This window comes from Lichenostomus cassidix, chromosome 1Ab (genome assembly GCF_008360975.1).
Source record: "Lichenostomus cassidix isolate B80296 chromosome 1Ab, HeHo_3.0, whole genome shotgun sequence".
Classification (NCBI taxonomy): Eukaryota; Metazoa; Chordata; class Aves; order Passeriformes; family Meliphagidae; genus Lichenostomus; species Lichenostomus cassidix.
Window position 1 is genome coordinate 3,275,373 of NC_139481.1, and position 21,387 is coordinate 3,296,759.

The following is a 21,387-nucleotide window of genomic DNA, read 5'->3' on the forward strand; positions in this document are numbered from 1 at the left end:
ACTGGAGATGGGGCAGAGGTTGAGGTGGGAGCTGTTGGAGAGCCGCAGGTGTTTCGGAGGGATGGAGAGCGTTTGGGGATCTCTCTGTGAGGCTGGGGAATTGGGAGAATCTCTCTGTGAAGCTGGGGCATTAGGGATATGCGGGTGGGTTTGGTTCCTTGTCCAGCACCGATGAATCACAGTCACTGTGAAAATGGGGTCTCTTCGAGGCCTCGGGGGAAACAGCAGCGTTGGGAGGTGTTAGCCTGTCTGTGCCCTCCTGAGGGACAGCAGCAACACGGGGCTGCGAGGGAAGCTCTCTCCTTCCTCCCCACAGCGGAGAGAGCCTGGGGAGAGCAGCGAAGGGATCTTTGGAGCAGCAGAAACACGGCCGGGATGGATTTCCATCCAGCCAGCCATTCGGAGGAGAAGGCAGAGGCCCCGCTTGCCCGAGGAGAGCTTCCCCTGGGCCGCGCCGAACTGACAGCACCCTCCATATGATGTCCAAAGGGATAAAACCCCTCATTCTCCCTGCTGTCCGATTCGGACGTGCGGTATCACTCCTTTCCCCGCGTGCATTTTTATCAACATTTGTAACCACAGGGCTAGTTCACCCTGACGCCGGTCTGCCAGAAAAGCCTTTCAAACGCTTTAGGAGCGGGGCGAACACACGGCACCGAGCAAGGCTCCGCAAGTATTCTAGAAAAGAGCGCATCAGGAGCGGAGCAAGCACAGGCAGGGTTCTGGGCTCGGAGCTGAGGGAGGGGAAGCAGAAGCAGCCCGGCCCGGGCAGGGCAGGCAGCAGAGGCCTGCGCGGCCATGGCGGGCGCGGCGGCGCTGCCGCTTTAAGGGCGGGCGGGAAGCAGGCAGCGCGGCCCGGCCCGGCCCCGGCGGAGCGGCGGCGGCAGCAGGTACGTGTGCCCGGGTCTGGTGGGGCTGCGGGCTCACGGCGGGCCCGCCTGTCCCCCCGAGCCGGCAGAGAGCTGCCCGTGTCCCCCCGGGCTGCGGGAGCTCAGCAGGGCGAGCGGCGATGGCGGCGGATCGCTCCCCTGAGCGGCCGTGGGGAGGTCTGTCATCCCGAGGGGAAGGTGTGGTTAGGGCTTGGAAGGCTCTTGCTGCCGTAAAAAAAGGACTTAAATTGCATAGAAATTGCGGTTTGGTTTGGGCGTTCGGGGTTTTTTGGGAGGTAGGGTTTTTCTCGTGGGTTTTGCTAGGTTTTGTCTTATGCAAATTCTACTTGCCCACTGATACTATGGTTTATAGTAAGAGAGGCAGGCTAGGAATGTCAGAATGCAGGGATATCCATCCTGCCATCCATCCTGATTTTATTCCCTGCAAGATGGACAGGCCAGGAATGTCAGACACAGGGATATCCATCCTGCTATCCATCCTGATTTTATTCCTAGTAAAAGGGGCAGGCCAGGAATGTCAGACACAGGGATATCCACCCAGCTATCCATCCTGATTTTATTCCCTGCAAGATGGACAGGCCAGGACTGTCAAATGCAGGAATATCCATCCAGCTATCCATCCTGATTTTATTCCCAGTAAGATGGACAGGCCAAGAGTGTCAGACACAGGGATATCCATCCTACTATCCATTCTGATTTTATTCCCTGCAAGATGGACAGGCCAAGAGTATCAGACACAGGGATATCCATCCTACTATCCATTCTGATTTTATTCCCTGCAAGATGGACAGGCCAAGAGTATCAGACACAGGGAGATCCATCCTGATGCCTTCCCTCGCTAAGCGCTTAAGCTCAGTTTAGCATTTTGAGCACAGAGCTCTTGGCAGGTGTTTCTCTACCGAGGATTAATTTCAGGAGGGTAACCATCGTGACAGGCCATGCAAAATAAACGCCACGGAATCTCAGCCCTGCTAATTTGCAGCAATTCGTGGAGAAAAGCCAGCAAACAGCATTTGCTGACAAGATTTATCTCTCCGATTGATTGCAGTTAACATCATGCTCCCCTTAGGCAGATGAGGATTATAGAGCTCTGCCTTCAAGAAGGAAGGCATTTGCTAATTGCATTCATTAATTACATGGGCTCTGCTGAATGGCATTCTCCAGTGTGGAAAAATGCAAAATGTTTGATGGTGTGTATTTATTTGTAATAGAAACATAAAGCCTTTAGCCAATGATTTAAACAAAGATTTAGTGGGAGAATCAGCCTAAATAACAAAATGTTACATTCACAGCTTAACGTTTTAGTAAGTGATCAAACTACAGCTAGTACTTAAAGCAGAGGCCAGCACACAACAAAAATCCACTAAACACATGTGAATTTTTACTAAAGATACAGACAAATAAAGAAAAACTGATCTGATGAAATACAAAGTGTTAAGAATGTGTCATTGGTATATTGTCTCTTTGTCTAGTTTTAAGGACAATCTGCACAGCTCTAGATGGTGAGGTTGTCCATGATTCTTCTATTGTGAAGAATTGTCAGGGATGGGATAAAAGTTGTTTTTCTTCATGCATCATTCTGCTGCTTTGTGAAAGCCACTGCAGAAGAGAGGAAACAACTGCCAAACAATGAGTGCAGTTTCTCTTGTGTCTGTTTGTACTTGCAGTCTTGCTGTTGTGGAAGCACAGGCCTGAAATGCTTCTGTGGTCATCAGTTTCAGGGGAGGTTCAAAAGTTGTGCCCTGAAGCAAGGAAGTCTGAGTTATTGAAATTAGCAAGGTGAGGAAGGAAAGAAGATCAGGAAATATTAAAGGATGGGTGAAGATCTAAGCAGGAAGGCTTGAAAACATTTCCTCTCCCTTCTGATCACTTTTTCGTGCTGTACTTGCAGCATCAGCATAGCAAAGGCCCAGTGTGAGGAAAGTTTGGGGATAAAGTGCTGAGAGGCTCCTCCTAATACAGACTGAAATGCAACAAATTGGGACCACTCTGTTTTTTTTCTATTTTTGTCTATTTTGGCACTGCCAGATTGATAAATCTCAGGGAGAGAGAGAAAATCCTTTAATTGCTTGCCTTTAAAAAGATGCTTTTTAAAAGACTTGTCACATCACTATTGTAATTAATAGGATCTCTCAAACAACCTACTGATAACCATTGCTATGTCCACAGGCCCTGCAATGCCCTGCAAAATCTGAAGATTCAGTGGAAGAACCTTACATGGGAGTAGATTGCTGTGTGTATCTCTTTGGGGCAGAGGGATAAAGATGTTAAAAGGTTGCACATTTAATTTTTAGCTCTATCAGCTATCCCACTAACTGGTAGCTTCTCACTGGATAAGTTTAGAATATTCTCCTGAATGGGTCTCTTGATAGCTTCATCCTTGAATAACAACTCTTTCAGACTTAAGACTGGGCAGGGGCAAGGCTCAAGTTCATAGGTACAATAGCACAGGGACCTCCTCTTCTTCAAGTCCCTGGTGGTACAAAGCCTTGAAGTCACTGAAGAGACATCACTGACATAGCATTTTTCACCTTGCAGGAATTATCAATCCATCGCTATGCAAAACATCCCGTGAGTTCAATTCAAGCCTTCTGCCTCATCACTTGCTCCAGACAAGCTGTGCTCTGAGCTCTCCTGGGGAAGGTTTGTGTCCTTGGGGTAACATGGCCTTCCGGGGCTGGAAGTGGCTCCTCCTCTTGGGCAGGCAGAGCAGCCTCGCCAGGGTGTGGAGGAGCAGGAGGGGAGCTCCCTCCCTGCGCTGGAAGCGCTGCTGCCACTGGAGCGCAGGCAAGTCCCTGGACCCCGAGGTGAGAGCGTTTTTGGAGGAGAACACCGAGGTCACCAACAGCGGCCACCTCACGCCAGAGATCCGCCTGCGCCTCCTCACCCCGCGCTGCAGGTTCTGGAGAGAAAAACCTGACCTGTGGCCCTATGGGGATCCCTTCTGGGCTATCTACTGGCCAGGAGGCCAAGCCCTCTCCAGGTACACAACTCACCTCAGTGATCAGTGCAGTGTGCCAGGATGGCAGAGCTGGCTCTGTAGCAATTCCTAGTGATTGGGTTTGCCTCTCATGGCTGCATTATCCATGCTCCTCTCTGCTTATACAGCACTGTGAGCTCTGCTGGTTGGCAGTGAGTTCCAGCTCCTGCTGGATAAAATAACTTGTGTCTCTTAAGTAGAAATTAGTTATATTCAGTGGCCATGCATGTGCTGACAATGGGACTGAATGCGGATCCATGGAAGGGCTGTGCAGCTGCCATCAAAACCTAGTAAGGTGTTTAATTCTATCACTCCAAATTTTTCAATTTTTTTTATCATAACATGAATGGATTTTTTTGTTGGAGACAGATAGGAGTGTGTATGTGCCTCTGGTCTGTTGAGAAAAGCAGCTTAATGCTGATGCACTTGGAGTGCTGGTTAGCCTGAATCAGTCTCCTCATTTAGGAATTCAGCAGCCTTATTGTTGAGACTTACTGTGGCTTTTAGTCACATCAAAAGCCACATTTTTATTTTGGCCACTGACTGTCAAAATATATTTAATGTTCCTGATTCCCAAGAACTAGTTAAGAGTTCTTTTATTTTCTCACTTTAAACAGCAGGAAAAAAAAAAATCTTAATTTTTACAGCAAAGAACAAGCTGTCAGAGAGTCCCCTCATAGATGAAAGGGAAGAATCTGAATTGGGGCGTTACTGTTTTCCTGCAAGAAAAGTATAAATAAGAAGGCAGTTTTGACCAGGTAAAAGATGAGTCTTACTGTTAAATTATGAGTTGATTAGCCTGATGTGTAAATGAACTAGAGGGCTCCTAAACATGGGCTAAATAAAATAGATAAGTTAATCTCTGAATTTTGTTATCATATGATTCATATGCTCTTTGGGTAGCAATAATAATTATCTGGCATTTCACTACTTTGTCTTACTGTTTATGCACTGGTTTGATGCATTAAGAAATGTCAGAAATTAGCTGCATAACTTGGAAGAGTAAAAAGGGAGCATGAAAACATATGGTTGCCTCCGTAACTGTCCTCCTTTCAGAGCTGGCATTTCCACAACACGAGGAAATCTCCCGTTTCAAGATACTCCTCTTGCTGTAACCCAAGATGTGACACTGTGTGCACTGTGCCAGGGAACACAGCAGATCCAGCTGTCCTGAGTCACTATCAGCAGCATAACTCACCAACCACTCAGCTGGAAACAAGGCAATTGCATTAGGCCACGTCATGCCCGACACAAATTACTAATGGAGAGTCATGGCAAATCCAAGCAGAGCCCGTAGGAAGGAGAAACAGCACTTCTGTGGAGATCCCACCCCAGTCCTTGTTCACTGTTTTAACAGCTTTTCTTTTTCAGGTACATTTTAGATAATCCACGGGTTGTTAAAGGGAGATCGGTTTTGGATCTTGGAAGTGGATGTGGAGCAACAGCAATAGCTGCTGTGATGAGTGGTGCATCCCAAGTCCTTGCCAATGACATTGACCCTAGTAAGGCCTTTTTTTTTTAATTTCTGTGTAAAAATACTTATTCATTTTTAAAGCACCTTTAGCCCAGACTTTTCTTTGCTCCATGTGGGAGAAATTCAAGTTCCAAACAGAGTCCTAAGAATGCTGAAAAGAGGAATGGATTTTGCCAGAATTAGGAGCTGGGACACCATCAAGCTGGTTTGAATAAGAACTCCAAGCACAGGCAGCAAGTTGGCTCCTCTGTAGAACCACATAATTTCCCTGTACTCTCATGTAAGGGCCTAGATTTTGCCTTTTCCCTCCAGACTTTGTCTTTCCATAACTGAACCATAATAAAAACTGTGGAATCCCCCTAAGATAAGAAGAACAAAGATATTTAAGAGATGAAATTGGAAGATGTGCCACAGAAATATGTAAGGGGGATGAATGACAAAATCCTAAAACATAACTTTAATTTTCCTTTGACTTTTCTTCAGTTGCAGGAATGGCAATGATCTTGAACTGCGAACTGAACCACCTGAATCCCTTCCCCATCACCATTAAGAACATCATTAATTCAGAGGCTGGCAACTGGGACCTCATAGTTCTAGGAGATATGTTTTATGATGAACAACTTGCTGATGGTCTGCATCACTGGCTGCAGAAATGCATCAGGATACACCAGACTCAAGTGCTGATAGGTGACCCTGGCAGGCATCAGTTTTTAAGCCACAGCATTCACAGTCAGCTGCACAAAGTTATAGAATATTCACTTCCTGAGTACACAAGACAAGAAAACCATGGGCTAACATCAAGTATTGTCTGGAGTTATCAGCCCTCAAATAGCTTAGAAGACTCTTGAAGCTGGCTTTGTATGGGATTTTGTCTCACTTGGTTGGCTGTTTGCAGGTATATAGAATGAAAATGGGAATTGAACAGGGAACATTATCTGTTAATGTAAAGCAGATTGCTGTATCTTCACTGGACTAATTTCAGTCAAACTCACTGAGGCTTTTGCTCAGTGTGAGGTAAAAGCTACATGCAAACTGTACTCAAAGGGGCTGCACTGAAGTGCAGATCTACAGACAACTTACATGTAGGAGTTTGCATGCTTGATGTTTCTCATGTGTGTTTGTGTCTTGCTCTCTGACAGTACTGTGAAATGTTTTGGATGTCCATACTGCTGTGGGGAGAGGGCTGTGGCTAAAAGCTACTGCACTGCTTCTACAGGCTTTTGCAGCTTATTTACAGAGAAAATTATTGCTGTCCATCAAATTCTCCACTATATTAGCTCCTAATATGCTCAACTTAAAGTGCCTTGCTCTTTTTCTGGGTATTTCTTCTGAATGTCAAAGTAACTAATTTGAATCTCCCCCTTTTCCTCTATAATAAACATTTCCTCTTCCTTGAAATTGCCAGAGTGATTATGTAGGAGTTGCACACAAATCTAAATTCTGCTTCTTGACTGCCAGCCAGTATAAAAGTTTTAATAAATGGAACGTGAATAAATAGTACCAGCTATGGGGTAACTTCATCCTCTCAAGAGTAGGGTCAAGTGATCTACATTCCCTACTTTGCAAGGGTAAACCTGGCAGTCTGTCACCTTGGGAAGCTGCTGAGGGATGAAGAAGCCTTTACTTCTGTGACAAACAGAGGATAACTAAATAAAAACAGGGAATAAAATCAGATGTAATTATTTTGTGTTTCTCTTGAGGAGATGCTTCAGACAAACTTCAGAATCACTCTCAATTTTATCTGCCAATTAACTAGTTTGATCTGCCAAGCAGGGTCAAAAAAACATCTGATCTTTAGGTAAGATGCTGTAACTGTAGCCATTTAAAGAAGAAACTAATGTTTTCAGACCAGTCTTACAGGAACTGTCAACTTTAGCAGTCAATTATTGAACAAGCAGTGATGGGGAACTAATAACTGCACCATGGAACACAATGCACCTACAGCTACCCCAATACCAGGTGCTGTGGTAAAAGCTTACAAATGTGAAAAAGTCTGTTCTACTCACTCAGAAAACCATGGGATTCATGAAGTAGGAGCTCTAGGAGCACAGTCAGATGTATGTGGTTCCATAATCCAACAAGTTTTCAGAACTATCCAAACAGCCAACTTCCAAACTTTAATCTTCAGAACAACATGTGAATATTCTGCAAGGCTCACAACAGTAACAATATCCAAACAATACAGAATATGATGTGGTAAGCACATATATGAGGTTCTCCCACTTCACCCAGTGCCTGTAAACATTTGTTGAAAATTACAGTGATTTAACCTGAATCAAAAAACATTCCAGTAGAGTTATGCTAGTGATGAACGAAATATTTAAAATAACTTACATTAAACTTTCAAACCTAAAAATACAGTTTTAACTTGTTGCAGTGTTGTACAGCTTTTTAAGCACCACCTGAGGATGGACCACTAAGTTACACATTGAAAAGAGGCTGGAGGGGAAGATGGCAAATCTACAGGCACACTTAGAGACAAAGTATAAGCTGCATTTGCCTTCAACATGACAAATCCAAGGTTATAGTAGCAAGGGGAAAAAGGGCAGCTTTGCTACTGAGGTTAGCAGCAGTATTGTTTCACAGAGCTGCCTAATCAGCTATATGATTCGATATCAAAAATAGTGCAACCCAGATTTATTACCAACTCATGTCCAAGAGTTCAGAGAAATGCTGGGCCCTGATTGATCCCAGGGATTCCACAGGGCATAACAATCAACTACTCTTTAGCCAAAAAAAAAGGAAATAAAACTTGGTAGATTAGGTTTTTAGGCCTCTATCTGTGCAAAGATTTGCTCCAGTGACAGCTCTGTCAAATAATGGTTTGCACTGTGCAGTTACACTCACAAGGATCATAGGAACACACTGGGCTGAGCCATGGTACTGCATGCAAGAGTAAGGGATTTAGGCACTGCTGCTGGAAAAATATGCTTTTACTTACACTTGAACAACTTTTCTAAATAGACTCACACTTTCATAAACCATATAAGCAATAGAAGAACAGAGATTATTGTCAGACATCCTTTAATATTGGCAACAAAAAACACCTTCCACGCAATTAGACCTGAACTTTAAATAGATTAATGTAAGACTGGTTTATTTCTGCAACATGTAAGTGTGGCTATGACAAGAGTTAAACTGTAAACATATTCCTTATGGTTGCCTAAACTCTTCAGGTTTCCAAATGTCATCAGATCCGTGTCAGACCACCCTAGCTAAAGCCTTTTACTTCCAGATCCAGAGTATGGACCCAGTGTGCTCCATGGCCCTAAAAAGCTAAAATAGGTGGCATTAAGGAGCTTAATGCAGAAATCATGGAATTCTCACTGGAGGATATGCTGGTTCAAGGAAGCCAAAGAACATGACTTGTAATTGTGATGAGAGCACTGCTCCATCATATAATAAATTCATTCTACAACTCAAAGATTATTTTTTAATATGACCATAACTGAACAGTACATTTATTAATGTTTTCAGCCTCTGGGGACCACTGGATATATAATGAAATGCATACAGCAGAACACATACTCTACCATCCTGAGATTTACGTGCTCAGACACCACATTTGGTCCTATTTCACTCAGATATGCTTATGAGTACCAGTGTTTTGTTCCATAAAAGGATTTTCATGTAGAAACACAGGCAAAAGCCAGAGCAAATTAAGTATCTGCCCATATATAAAATTGTTTTCTCAGTCATAGCTACTACTCTGAAATTTGTAAAGTCACTGTAACAATCCCAAAGCAAGTTTATGTTTACACATTCACAGATTGTAGTTTTGGATGTGTAAAAATCCAGCAAGTATTTGATGGTAGATAAAACCAGAAAACCTGCAGCATCAGTCACATCAGAAGAAAGGTACCTACATTTTTCATTCCAGACCTAGCAAAAGTACATGGTGAAAGGAGATTGTTTGTTACTACTGCAAGTACATCTGTACTGCTGTTAGTGCCACCTCCATTCAGCAGCTCTGTCTGCTGATTTTTGTCAGATTCAACTCCCAACTTGACAGACACTTGTGTGTGTCAGTGTACTTTGTACTTTTTAAGCTCAGCACTTTGAATTGCAAGTAGCCTCCCAGAATACAAACTCAGAATTTACAGATTTACTTAAACTGGGTTTATACAGAGCTAAATTGCTACAGGATGCTAAGTAGCAGCCAAATCCAGCGCTTAGAGAACACTGAGCAGTGTAATATTAATTATAGTTCAACTTTCCTCCTAATGAAATATGGTCAGCAATGCAAAGACAGCCAGGGCTCCAAGCAGAGACAAAGGGAAGCCCAGACTCACAGCAAGGACTGGAATGGCAATGGAGACCTCCAGTGGGAAGCAGGAGGGATGCAATCTGGTGGCACAAAAGCCACCAGCTAGCTCTCCAAGGTGCTTGTTTGCTGAAGGAGCTCTCCCACCTGTAAACTTGACACTCCTATGTCCAGGATAAGTGATCAGTAAACAGTCCATGTCAGCTGCTTGATTTTGTTGGATATGATGAGCTGCTCTAAGGCATCTCGGGAACGATCTGAAAAAGAACAAAGGAATTTCTTGTTATTCATTCTGAATATAGAGGTGGTGTTTGGAATTAGATACACAACATGGTAAAGGAATTCTGTATCTGCATTTATGCTTCTCTTGATATTACAATATCACATTTCTGATGTACCTGTAGTAATCCAAAAGCCTTTGGTTCTTTCTCTAATCACTTAACTGGAAAGCATCACCAACCAACAGCAGTTAAAAAAACCATAGGCTGTCCTACTCCATTCCACTGTTTCTTGAATGGATTCTGTTCCCCACTTCTGGAATACAGTAGGGGTTTAAGATGCTAACATTTTCCAGAAGTCTGGGTCTTCATCAGCATGTTGAAGGGGTTAAAATTTTTTAAAAAAAATCCAATTTCCAAAACAACAAAAAAATCCCCTCTCGGAAGGCTGCCATATTTCAAAGCAAAATTCTTGCCTTGCTTTGAAAACCTCAGTGTATGATGATTATTTTATCTAGTAAGTTATTATTTGTTTGGGATTACTTATGAAGTACACTGTGCTTTTGCAGAAAGCAAGAAGGTACAATCAGCAAGCAATTCTCTTCTTACTCCCTGTGGATTGGACTAGGTTGATTGGACCTACCTGTTATCAGTGGACATCCGTGGAACAGAAAAATGTGGATTTTGGGACAACAAGTGAGGACAGCTTCCACTGCAACATCTGTCAGGTGCACACAGCGCTCCATGTGGATCTCCTGGCAGGAAAACAGGAATGACAACAGAGCATCCAGAGTTCAGAGATCCCCAGCCAGAAAGAATTCTGACCTCTGTGAATTGACCCCAGATGTGGTCCAGCACTGACCACAAAAATACCCTAAGGAGAAATAAGAGAGCTTTTCTATACAGTCTAAACTAAATGAAAGTTAGTCAATAAAAACCTCCCTCAGAAGTTATGCTGCTGATAATAATAATTATAATTTTAAAATGCAGGTATTTTCTTTTGTTCATCCCTTTGTTGTTAGGTTAAGTCAGTTACCTTTAAATTCTTTGAACATGTCCCACTCACTAGTGCTACAACGCCATCATCTGTTACCTGGAGAAAAAAACCAATGAATTAAAGCTCAATTTTTTCAAACACAGCTATTTGGGTGGGAAAATCCTATTTATTTATTCCCTCCCTGCAGCCAACGAATACATTTAACACTACAGTATTTTCTTCCCAAGTAAACTTGTAGAGAAAATTATCCATGGTGGGTTTTTTTTCCATTCTATTAAATACTGTTTCATTTTCCTGCCTGGCTTTCTGCAAGGATGTTTCCAACTGTGCAACTGCTATTTCTACAGCTTCCTTGCCTCATTTAACAGTGAGTACACTAATATGGTCAGAGCACAGCACTTTTAATTTCTAGGTTTAAAAAGCATTTCTGCTCTACCTAGACCAATTTGGGTTGGGGAAAAAAGTAATCATAGCAGAAAAATAAGAAAAAAATGTGTAAACGAGTTGTTAAGGAGTTTTTATCTCACTTAAAATACTCACAGGGAAACAGATATTCTCTACAAAGGGAGGCAAGGAAATAAAAAGGCAATGAAGTAAATTCAGAGAAATAGATTTAAATGACAATAATAAAAGTTACCAAATGCAATATTAAGACTCTTTTGATACTCTACTTCTGGAAGAATCAAAAGAAGAATAGCATCTAAAAGAAGAACCTCCTACATGTTTTCCAGATCTGACACTTCATTGTGAATGCTCAGTACTGGACTCACATTCAACATAATTATCCACCATTAGCATCAATTGAATGCTACACTTACTGCAAAAAACCTTTGCCTCGCTTCATTATCTCACTGTAATTATAAAAAATGTTACAGGATTGCTTTTGCAGCTCATTTCCCCTTTCTCATGCTAAATGCTGTTGTTAAAACCTCTTCCCTGCCATTTCTGACATTTAAAATATCATTGTTTCAGTGTTGACTCTGTAAGATAACTCTGACAAGCCTTTCAGAAAGCACAGTCACTCTTAAACTATCATTTAATTACAGAGTGTTTACTTCTACTAGGGGCTTGGGTTGTTTGACATCCTAGATTATTACCCACATAAAAAATATTACCCACATGAAAGCAGGCAATAATCTGTCCAAGATTCTAGTTTTTTTACATGGAATATTTTCAATTACTTTACAACTTAAAGAAACTGATTGCACTAAAAGATACTGAAAAAAACCCCCTAGGAGATTCTAACAGAAGTTTATCTTTGGTTCACCATACATGATGTAATAGCAAAATCTGTATTTTTTCCAGTTACCAATATGCAAAATATACCTTAGAAGAGACATTAGAAGTAAACTGTGGTCCTAAATCTTGTCAGGAGCAGAGCTAAAAACATCCCCTTTGAATTTTATCACGACAATCTCAACAAAGAAACAAACAAAAGCCAACAGGTCAATTGCCACCATAGCTACCTGAGTAGATGAGAAGTCCACGCTGTGCAGAAATTTGCAGTTTTGTCCCAGAGCCTGCAGAGATGCATCCATGATGCCTGAGCAGCTGCCCAAATTCACTATCTGCAGGAACTGGCAGTTGAGTGCAAGAGCAAGAACTCCACTGTCAGTTATATCACAGCACCTTTTGAAGGATGCTTCACGCAGGTAAGGGCAGGATAAGGCCAGAGCAATGACTCCTGCCAAAAAAACAGTATTTGGAAGAGTTATTCATTCTTTAACATAACTACCATGTGAGTCCAAAGGCTCTGGGACAAGTTTTGAGGAAGGAATAATTAAGATGAAGTGGAAAACATGATCAGCATAGCACGGTTTTACCAGAAATCTAGCAGGAGAGTAACCTGATAGCTCTCTCCTAAGATAATTAGTGCTCTAGGCCTGTAATTTGCACCACTGAAAAGACTTTTAATTAGCATTGGGGTTTTTTTAAAAGCAATATTTACCCTAGATTTTTTTTTCTGCATTTTATTCCTATCTAACAAGAAAAATAAGCCAGAAATAAGATCCCAGTTATCTGTGCACAGATAACACACCTTCTGAAGTGATTCCAAATCTGTTTTCCTTGCAAGAATTTAGGTTGATTTTCTTCAGCTGCTTGCAGTTGTAAAGCTGCAATAATGCATTATCTGAGATATCACAGTCTCGCAGGTCCAGAGACTCCACAGCAGGGTGCAAGATCTGTCATGAAAAACCACATTTCAGTCCAACTCTGTTATGCCATCAAAAATGCACATTTTTACATCAAATATTTGTGTTAGACATCACATAAAACTTTGCAACTTAAATCTGCATAAGAGGTTAGAGTGACATTTGAAAGGTATTTTTCCCAGATAATTTTTCTCACCCCCATACACATTCTTGCTCATAAACAAGCACTCATTATCATACTGTGAGGAGATACAAAATCCTCATTAAATAGCATCTTTCACTCCCACATGACCTAGATTGGAATTTTTGTGAAATCTTTCCCAAGAGAACATTTATAAAAGTTGGATCCAAAGCAGTGGAAGGCCTCAGATTTTAGTAACAACAGCCAGAAACTCCCTTCAGCTTGTCACTCCCTTCCTTAACTCCCAAGGATGAAAACATAAATTTCTACAAACTAGCAGAGATAACAGCACAGCTGACAGGCTTGTTAAATGCCTATTCCTCCTCTTTTTTACTAACAAGGTACAGCAAAGATACTACAAGGAAAACTGGCTGTTTTGCAAATATATTAAGATTTTTAGATAGAAAAAGGTTTGTCTGGATGCAGCACAAAAAAAAAAAAACCCATTTAAAAATAAAGGTTTATATCCTGCGGATACATGCAGAATGGCTTTATAAAAGTTTATGGTAAAAGGGATTTAGAATAAGGAGTTTGGCATGGATGTGGAGAGCTGTTCCAAGTAAAATGCAAAGTAAGGGGGGAAAAGATGCATGATAACACAAATTTGGACAAAAATAGGGAGGTAAGAGATTAAATAGAAGTTTATACAGAAGTTTAGATTTACACAATTTCAACTGAAATTTAACTTTACAAGCAAAAACCTTAAAAAAACCCAAAAATCAGAAGAAATATGAAGGACATGTATAAAACAAGTGGGAAACTGCTAGCTTTAAAGAAAGCTAAGGTATAATATGCCCAAGGAAAGTGATGACAACTAAGGATAAAATTGCAGGAAATTGAAGGAACAGAGAAAGGAAAAACACATGAAGAAAGAATCAGAGCAGAATTTCCCAGTGTCACATGAAAATAAGCTCCAAGAGAAGCACTGATCCACTGCTGAAGACAAATACAGATGAGACTTTAGAAAAAGACAGCAGAAAAGCCTGTAAATTAAGCTCTCTAGTTTATTTCCAGACTAAAAATATCCTAATGGATTTTGTGCAATTATACACACACAATCCCATGGCTTTAATGACATAATCTCTCAGGATATTCTGAAATTATTTCTTACTGAAGAGATAGCCTAAACCAGATTTTATCCAGTCAAATTTTCCAAAATAAGATAAATGAATAAGGCTTTGATTTTTACTCAAAGACTTCTTTTGTGTAAGCACAAAATCATTTTATCGAAAGCTAAACTGTTTTGTCTGTAAGTTTTCCACAGTGCTTCTGCCTCTAGTCTTGGCTTCACTATCCTGAAAAATGGATAATATTTGTCTCTTCTGAGTTACAGGACAAAGCAGGAACGCACAGGGAGTCAATTTTCTGTTTCACCAAGGCCAACCTTTGGCTTTCCTTAATTCTCACGCCTCCCTTTGAGGCTGAACAAAATAACAATAAACAGATCCCAAACCAGAGGTGCCTCTGAATTTACAGCTGAAGAAAAGCCATTAACTGGTGTTATATTGAAACCCTGACACACATCAGTAAGCAAGAGGGATGGGAGAACTTGAACAATCTAGCTCTGGCATCATTGTATTTCAAAGAAGTAAAAATTAAATTATGCGGAGATTGTGTGCTTAATGTCAATAGAACTATACCAACAGAATTCTAACAAGTTGCTGAGATCCTTTATATAATCTATATAAATTATGCATGATAATTTATTTTACAAATAAATAAATTTCTTTCTTTCTTTATAAATAAATAAAATGTTCCTGAGTTCTTGAAACACACTACACTCAGGAACAGAGTGGTGTGCAAGAGAGGCTATTTTCCCCTCCTGAAACAAGACAGCATAGTTTTGAATGGGTTCTTACCTCACCAATATTTGCATCAGTTATTTGCCCTTGCCTACTCATTAATTTAATCAGTTTATCCTTTATGTTGGGTGGCAATGACTTAATATCTGCAGAGTATCTGGAAAGGTTCTTTGTCAGACACTGAAGGCATCTGAAATAGAGGAAAGTTACAGTACAGTCAAAAAGAAGCATTACATGTTAGAAGTAGAATAAGCAAGCCATAAAATATCTTCTGCATCCAGCTGTGCTGCTTTATCAGTTCCAGATGTTCAGTGCTACCACTGATTCACCTCTTGCCCTTTGGGGTCAACCAGCTGATCCTACTGTGAAAGTGTTCCCCAAGCAGCTGAAGGCAAAAATCAGCTCCAAACCACTTTTTTCTGTGCCTTCCTCATGCTGTCTCTGGAATTTCTCAGTGAAATTGCAGTGTGAGCTGTTCAGAATCTGATGTGAAGGAAAATCCCCTTGACTGAGACTCTGAGGACACAGAAACAACCCTGCCAGCACGAGTGGCTGAGTGCAGGGGGCAGCAGCAGCCTGGGGTTATGCCAAATTGGATTTACCATATAACCACAGCTCTGGACCCATACAGGCAACTGGTTTTGCAACAAAAGCTCTGTCTGGCACCAGAATGCCAGCAAACTGCAGGAAATTAAACTCACACCAATTAAGAACTTTAGAGAGGTCAAAATATTAATGTTTATAATCTGAAGGGTAGCACAGACTTGAGCAAGCAAAGAAGCAAGATCTCCAGCGTGGAAGCACATTAAGAAAATCCCACTGAAGTTCACCCAGTGCAGGAAAAGCACCTCTAGCAAGTCACTGCAGCGACACTGCATGGAGCAGACAGATTTCCAGCAGAATTTGGGCAGTTTAACCCTGCAGGGACTATGACAAACCCCAGCACACACCACAATCACACAGAACTCATTCCTGCAGAGATGTGCAAGAATGCAATGGCTGCACAGAGCCTCAGTGACTGCTGGATGAACTTCGGGCTGACTGACCACCAGAGCAGTCTGTACCAAGCTCTGTCTCAGTAAATTCAGGTTACACCACCCACATTCTCTGTTTAAACAGCTTATCCACATCCAGCATTCCTTTACTTGATGGCAGAAATTAAGAATATTTGTTTACCTCTTAAAAACCAGACTCATCAAACATAATAAACACACCATTTGTTACCATCTCCAAAGACCACAAATGTGAACTTCCCCACAGTCAGGATCTGTGCAACTTAAATGGTGAGCAGAAAGCAGGGGATTGTCTCACTAATGCAGCCATGCTTCCAAAAGGGCCTCTCAGTCAATTATTTCAGACCACCTACTTCATTAGAATTTGCAGAAAATACTCCAAAACCAACACAGGTACATAGAAATCAATGTGAGCTACGCCAAGTCTTCTAGTTACATTTAACTCTTACCATGGCACATTAAATTTAGCTTGAATGATAATTAAGATTAATCACGCTCTTTTCAAAAAGCTGGTTGATATTCTCATAATACATTACTGATCTGCAGTTTGATCAATCATTCAAATTATAAATTTTTCACTGTTATTCTACTTTATAGGAAACTGTAAGACATTTACTGGCTACACAATGGCAACTATAACCTTATTTTCAGTGGTTTAAGGTACGAATAACAGTCTAAGAATGTCCTCTTTGCTAGCTATTTTTCTTCTATCTTTCAAATGAAATATTTTATTCCTGTGCTGTTTCTAACTTCCTCCTGAACACAAAGGAATTTGACATTGACAGACAATGCAGAGAACAGAAATTTTCAGTTTCCCTTGGAGCTGCAAGATAGAGCTTAAAGACTAACTAGCAAATTAGATAAAAGAATTTAAAAGTAGATACACAGCTAAATGTAGCTGGAACCAGTGGATAAACAGATGAGGAATATAGTGGCTTTTGTGCCAAAATTATGTAGCAAGAAGCAAGAGGTGCCCGAAGGGAAGTTCAAGGCAAAGTCATCTTTTGCAACATTGGGGACACTTGGTGACCACCAGAGACCCTCTAGGACCACCAAAAGACTTCAGGTAAGCAGTGGATGCATGGAAATTAGTTCTAGAAAAAGTAATGTTTATATATTAGCCAGGAGGAAAACTTTAAAGACTATGCATGAACATGATGGAATGAACACCTTGTTTTATAGTGACATTACTGCTTAGAGGAAAAATCCTCCAGATGTGTCCAGCTATGCAATAAATGCCTGCTTTCCAGATTTCAAACCCTGTTAGAAAATTTGCTCTCTAGGCCATTTCAGCATCAACACGAGGAAAAACTCAAAGGAAAACACGATTTTCCGCAGCCAGGTGAAGCCAGGGATGCTCAGCCGTCCCTCCACAGCCGGATCTGTCAGGCATCATCCTGCTACCTCCCTGCCAAACCTCGTCACCGCTGTCACTGCTGTCACTCCCTGTAGCACCTCAAACAAGCCCTGCCAGCTCTCCTGAACGCCACTGCTCCCTGCCAGCCCCTCGGCCAGCCCCGCCGGGCCCTGTCCCCCTCCCAGCCGGCAGCGGCTCGGGGCGGCACTCACAGGTCCAGGAGCAGCCGGACTTCCTCGCCGGCGCCGTCCCAGCTCATGGCGGGGAGCGGGAGTGCGGCGGGGCCGAGGAAGGCAGCGGGGAACGCGGGGAATGAGGGACAGCGGCCCGGCCTAGCCCAGCGGCTCCGCGGCCGAGATGGCGGCGGCGCCCGGGGCATGACGGGAGTTGTAGTCCCGCTGCCTCCCGGCGCGGCCTAGCGCGCTTAAACAGCCTGAAAACTGAGCTCTAACTCCCCATTTCCAGAGTTCAGAGTTAGGAGAGCGTGTCCTGCCAAGGCTGGAAGAAGTGCAGGGGTGGTTGTGACCCTTCAGCCAAGCAGCACTGTTATTATTTAAAGGGCCTTTCCCTGCCTGCTTCCCTCAGCAGTGTCATCCCTCAGCACTGTGATTCTTTTCCTATTACTGCTATCCATCTCCAGATAACAGCCTCATGACTGCCAGGCCTTTCATCCTGCAATTAATTTTATCTTGTTTGTTTTTTGGGGTTTTTTTCCTTTCTTTTTCACATTTCTGCCTAGATGGTTTGATATAAATTGAAGCCATGCAATCGTTAGAAGTTCGCAGCGTTGTTAACAAATAAACACTGTATCATCTTCACACCAAGACTCACCACCTACCCCTGGGTGGTAAATGAGTGGATACTGAATGTTGGCTTTCACAGATATGAATTTAGCATTTATAAGTGATGAGGTACTGTGTAAAGTAGCACTGAGATAAAATATAGTGAAGTAGAAACAAAGTTAGAGTGAATTATAGCTATCTAATGGTTGGAGTATGCTAGGAATGTGGTAAGAAATATATGGTGATAGATGTCTTTTAAACCGATAAGCCACAAAGCCAGAGATCAAGACGCCCTGAAGGAATAAAAAGAAATAAACTTCATGCATCCCAGGAAATCTGTTATTTACAGTCACACCTCTCTGAGAAGAGTGTCAACCATAAATTGAATTTAGGGTATAGAAGACTTCAGCCTTCAGCCCTGAGACAAACCAGAAGACCAAGATTGGCTCTGGCCTGGCAGAAAGGGGCAAAGAGTGAAGAAGGAGGGATGATTGGAGTGTAAATAGATTCTTTTGGACTTAATGAATATGTAACAGTTACAGAAAGTACTTAAGCACACATTCAAATGAATAAAGCCTGGGAATGAGAATAAGGCAAACCAGCCACTCCCACCTGGCCATAAGTCTTTGTTCTCCTAATAAATGTTCAATATTATATTCCTAAAAAAGCCGCCTTGTGAATTTGTCTCTATCACCTGTCAAAAAGAACAAACAATTGTCTAACAGAAGGAAACGGCTGTTTTTACAAAATTAACTGAAGTATCTGTATCTAAGAGAAACACAGCTTGCTGCTGATGCCTGATAACTTTCTTAAGCCTACAGCTGGAACATCTGGATTAGCAAACAAACCACAAGGATGCTGATGCATGATGATGCTGCAAGGCCTACAAAATATACTTTGTGATTGGAGAATTAAAAATATGCATTAGTAGGTAATTGGATGCTTGGAATCATACTCTAGTGATGAAAGCTTTAAAACCCCCTAAAGAAAAATTGCTTGTATGTGACCAGCTTGGCTGGGACACCTCATGCACATAATTAAATATTTACCCTTGCAATGCTATTCAGTCATCATGAGCCAGTTATTGAAACCAAGGTCAACAGACAACAAATTTTTGTCTATTAAAAATGCATTATGAATGCATTTTGTCTGTTATAAACAGCTGAGAGAAAGCATTAGAGCCCATGCTCTACAAAATGCTTCTCTGTTCCACATAGATTTCAGCGGGTTTATATAGCATTTTTACTACATCCTTATTTCCTTTTTTGGTTAGTATTCAATCAGCTAGGTATATATTGCATCAAGCAGCTTATTTTTAACGTATTGTTCCTGCAGAACCAGCATGTTTTCCTTATCTCTTCCCTGCACAGGGGTCAGGCATACACAATATCCAGCTGCTTGTCTTCCTGTTTTATCAGTTTTGCTTACTGAATTTCCTGCCCATTGTTAGCTATTCTGTTATACTGAATTGAAAGTCTGTATTTTGTTATGTCAATACTTTAATTGTCATGTGTTAATTACAAGCTCATGGTTTCTTTGGCAGGCTTTCCTGGAGGTTGGTTCATTGGGCTGTCAGGTATCACTTTGGGGTGAGCCACCAGGAACTACCAAAGAGACCTCCAGGAAAGAATAATGCTTGCAGAAAGGGGAGGGGAAATATGTTAATGATTTTGGGGAAATTGTTATCATATTTATGTCTATTCTGGGGAAATTAACGGATATGTATGTAAAATATACATATATAAATATGTATAATATATAAATATAAACAGGAGGTTTTCTGTATTCAGCATGCACTATATTTTGGAGGAGATACCCCCTCATGCATCTAGCATTGAATAAAGAATGCCTGCTTCCAATACTGCATGGGTGTTAAGGGGTTTTTTTTATTTTTACCCATTTTTGGTAACAATCAGGAACATCAGTCACTATTCCCAGTTTTGAATCATCTGGAAACTTGCAAGCATTCCCTTTGCTTGTCCCATTTTCAAGGTCATTAAGGAAGATGCTAAGGACAATGACCTCAGTATTGAATCAAGGGACTTGTCTCCAGCTTGTGTTTGTGCTGCTGATCCTTACAACTCACAAGTTGAAGCTCTTTCCAATCTACCTCACTAAATAATTATCCAGTCTGTACTGGGCTGGATGGAAACCTGACCAAGCTCAATAGAAACCTGATCTAGTTAAACATGTGCACAAATGTTGCACCAGATGACCTTTAAAGGTTCCTTTCCACCCAAACTGTTCTATAAAGACCAAGGCAAATAAGGCATTAAGGACCTCAGTTTTTCTATGGCTGCTTTGAATGGTGAGGTTGTGGTTCTGTTGGATCTCAAAAGGAATAAAGCACAAGATCCTTAAAAGAAAAACGTATTTTTAAATGTTAGCCCTACATGTCTCTTGCAATGCTGCAGACCAGGACAGTCCTCTCTGGTGGAGCCACTGCTGTACAGAATTCTTCTGTGGTGAGGCTCAATAGCCTCATTGTTCCTCTCGTCTTTACAGTATTCTTCCAAGTCAAACAAATCCATCCATCTCTTCCAGCACAGTACTGAATGTTCTAGAGGGCACACACTGAGGTTTGCTCAGAGCATTAGGCTTTCACACATTCCCGTGAGAACAAACCCTTACAGAGAGTACCCACAGACTGCCCTGTTAGCGCAGCACACATTGGTTCAGCAATCCCAAACACCAACATGCATCTCTGTGATTAAAACTTACCATTAAATTCTGCCTAAGTCGTGCTTGAAATCACTCTCCTTCACAACACCCACACCAAATACCCCCAAAAACTTTTGCATTTCATGCCCAGCTCTTATATAGCCCTCAGGCTGAGGTGGGGATCAGACCTTCCCTAATCAGTGTCAGCTGGAACAAAACCTTCAGGGGCCTCTTTAATCAGAGAACTGACACAGCTGACCCTGCTAGACAATGCTAGAAGTCATGGCCTCCTCTAGCTATCTCTTCCCAACCGCACTAGGCAACCTCAAGCTTTCCAGAGGCTTCTTAGATGTCCCTTGACAATGAGCCCAGAAGGCATCAGATCTAGAGCACAACTGCTGCTCTGACTGTTCACTGCCCCTTCTAGCTGTGCTTAGCAAGGGAGATTTTTCTGGTCATTAAATTTTGTTAGAAATGGTGCTAAATCTTGTTATTGCTCAGTATTAACGTGACTGAGAATTATGGTGGCAAGGAAAAAGGGACCAGAATGAGGGTTGGAATGGTAATTTAAAAACTTGAAACAGCTGGAAAGGTATATTGCAATATTATCATGAT

At 41.7% G+C, this 21,387-nt stretch overlaps 2 protein-coding genes across 7 annotated transcripts in view; one reads left to right on the forward strand and one right to left on the reverse strand.

The window, feature by feature from the left end:
- Positions 1-20,965, reverse strand: part of AMN1 (antagonist of mitotic exit network 1 homolog) — a 29,359-nt gene extending 8,394 nt beyond the window's left edge. The window contains exons 1-8 of one of the 3 annotated variants that reach the window (XM_085049474.1): positions 20,833-20,965; positions 20,505-20,671; positions 15,017-15,149; positions 12,862-13,006; positions 12,290-12,507; positions 10,863-10,919; positions 10,470-10,581; positions 9,756-9,865 (exon numbers count right to left, since the gene is read on the reverse strand). In XM_085049474.1, coding sequence (XP_084905600.1) covers positions 9,792-9,865; positions 10,470-10,581; positions 10,863-10,919; positions 12,290-12,507; positions 12,862-13,006; positions 15,017-15,149; positions 20,505-20,671; positions 20,833-20,835 — 909 coding nt within the window. In that variant the 5' untranslated portion in view covers positions 20,836-20,965 and the 3' untranslated portion in view covers positions 9,756-9,791. Of the gene's footprint in view, positions 1-8,259; positions 9,866-10,469; positions 10,582-10,862; positions 10,920-12,289; positions 12,508-12,861; positions 13,007-15,016; positions 15,150-17,541; positions 17,713-20,504; positions 20,672-20,832 lie in introns of those variants that run through there. The other 2 variants (XM_085049473.1, XM_085049475.1) reach the window with 2 other exon arrangements.
- Positions 177-6,742, forward strand: ETFBKMT (electron transfer flavoprotein subunit beta lysine methyltransferase). 4 transcript variants are annotated; one of them, XM_085049470.1, is made up of 5 exons: positions 177-890; positions 2,558-2,669; positions 3,429-3,873; positions 5,242-5,372; positions 5,828-6,742. In XM_085049470.1, the coding sequence occupies exons 3-5, from the start codon at positions 3,554-3,556 to the stop codon at positions 6,190-6,192; spliced, it is 816 nt and encodes a 271-aa protein (XP_084905596.1). In that variant the 5' UTR covers positions 177-890; positions 2,558-2,669; positions 3,429-3,553; the 3' UTR covers positions 6,193-6,742. The 4 variants fall into 4 exon arrangements, with proteins under 4 accessions (XP_084905596.1, XP_084905598.1, XP_084905595.1 ...); XM_085049471.1 differs by lacking the exon at positions 177-890 and adding an exon at positions 919-1,046; XM_085049472.1 differs by lacking the exon at positions 2,558-2,669 and having other exon boundaries at positions 695-890.
- Positions 20,966-21,387: the final 422 nt, after the last annotated feature.

Coding starts and splice junctions, on each gene's coding strand:
- ETFBKMT (XM_085049469.1), top strand. CDS start 1,010: ATGGCGGCGGATCGCTCCCCTGAGCGGCCGTGGGGAG. Junction 3,874..5,241: donor GGAGGCCAAGCCCTCTCCAG/GTACACAACTCA, acceptor TTTCTTTTTCAG/GTACATTTTAGATAATCCAC. Junction 5,373..5,827: donor TGCCAATGACATTGACCCTA/GTAAGGCCTTTT, acceptor ACTTTTCTTCAG/TTGCAGGAATGGCAATGATC.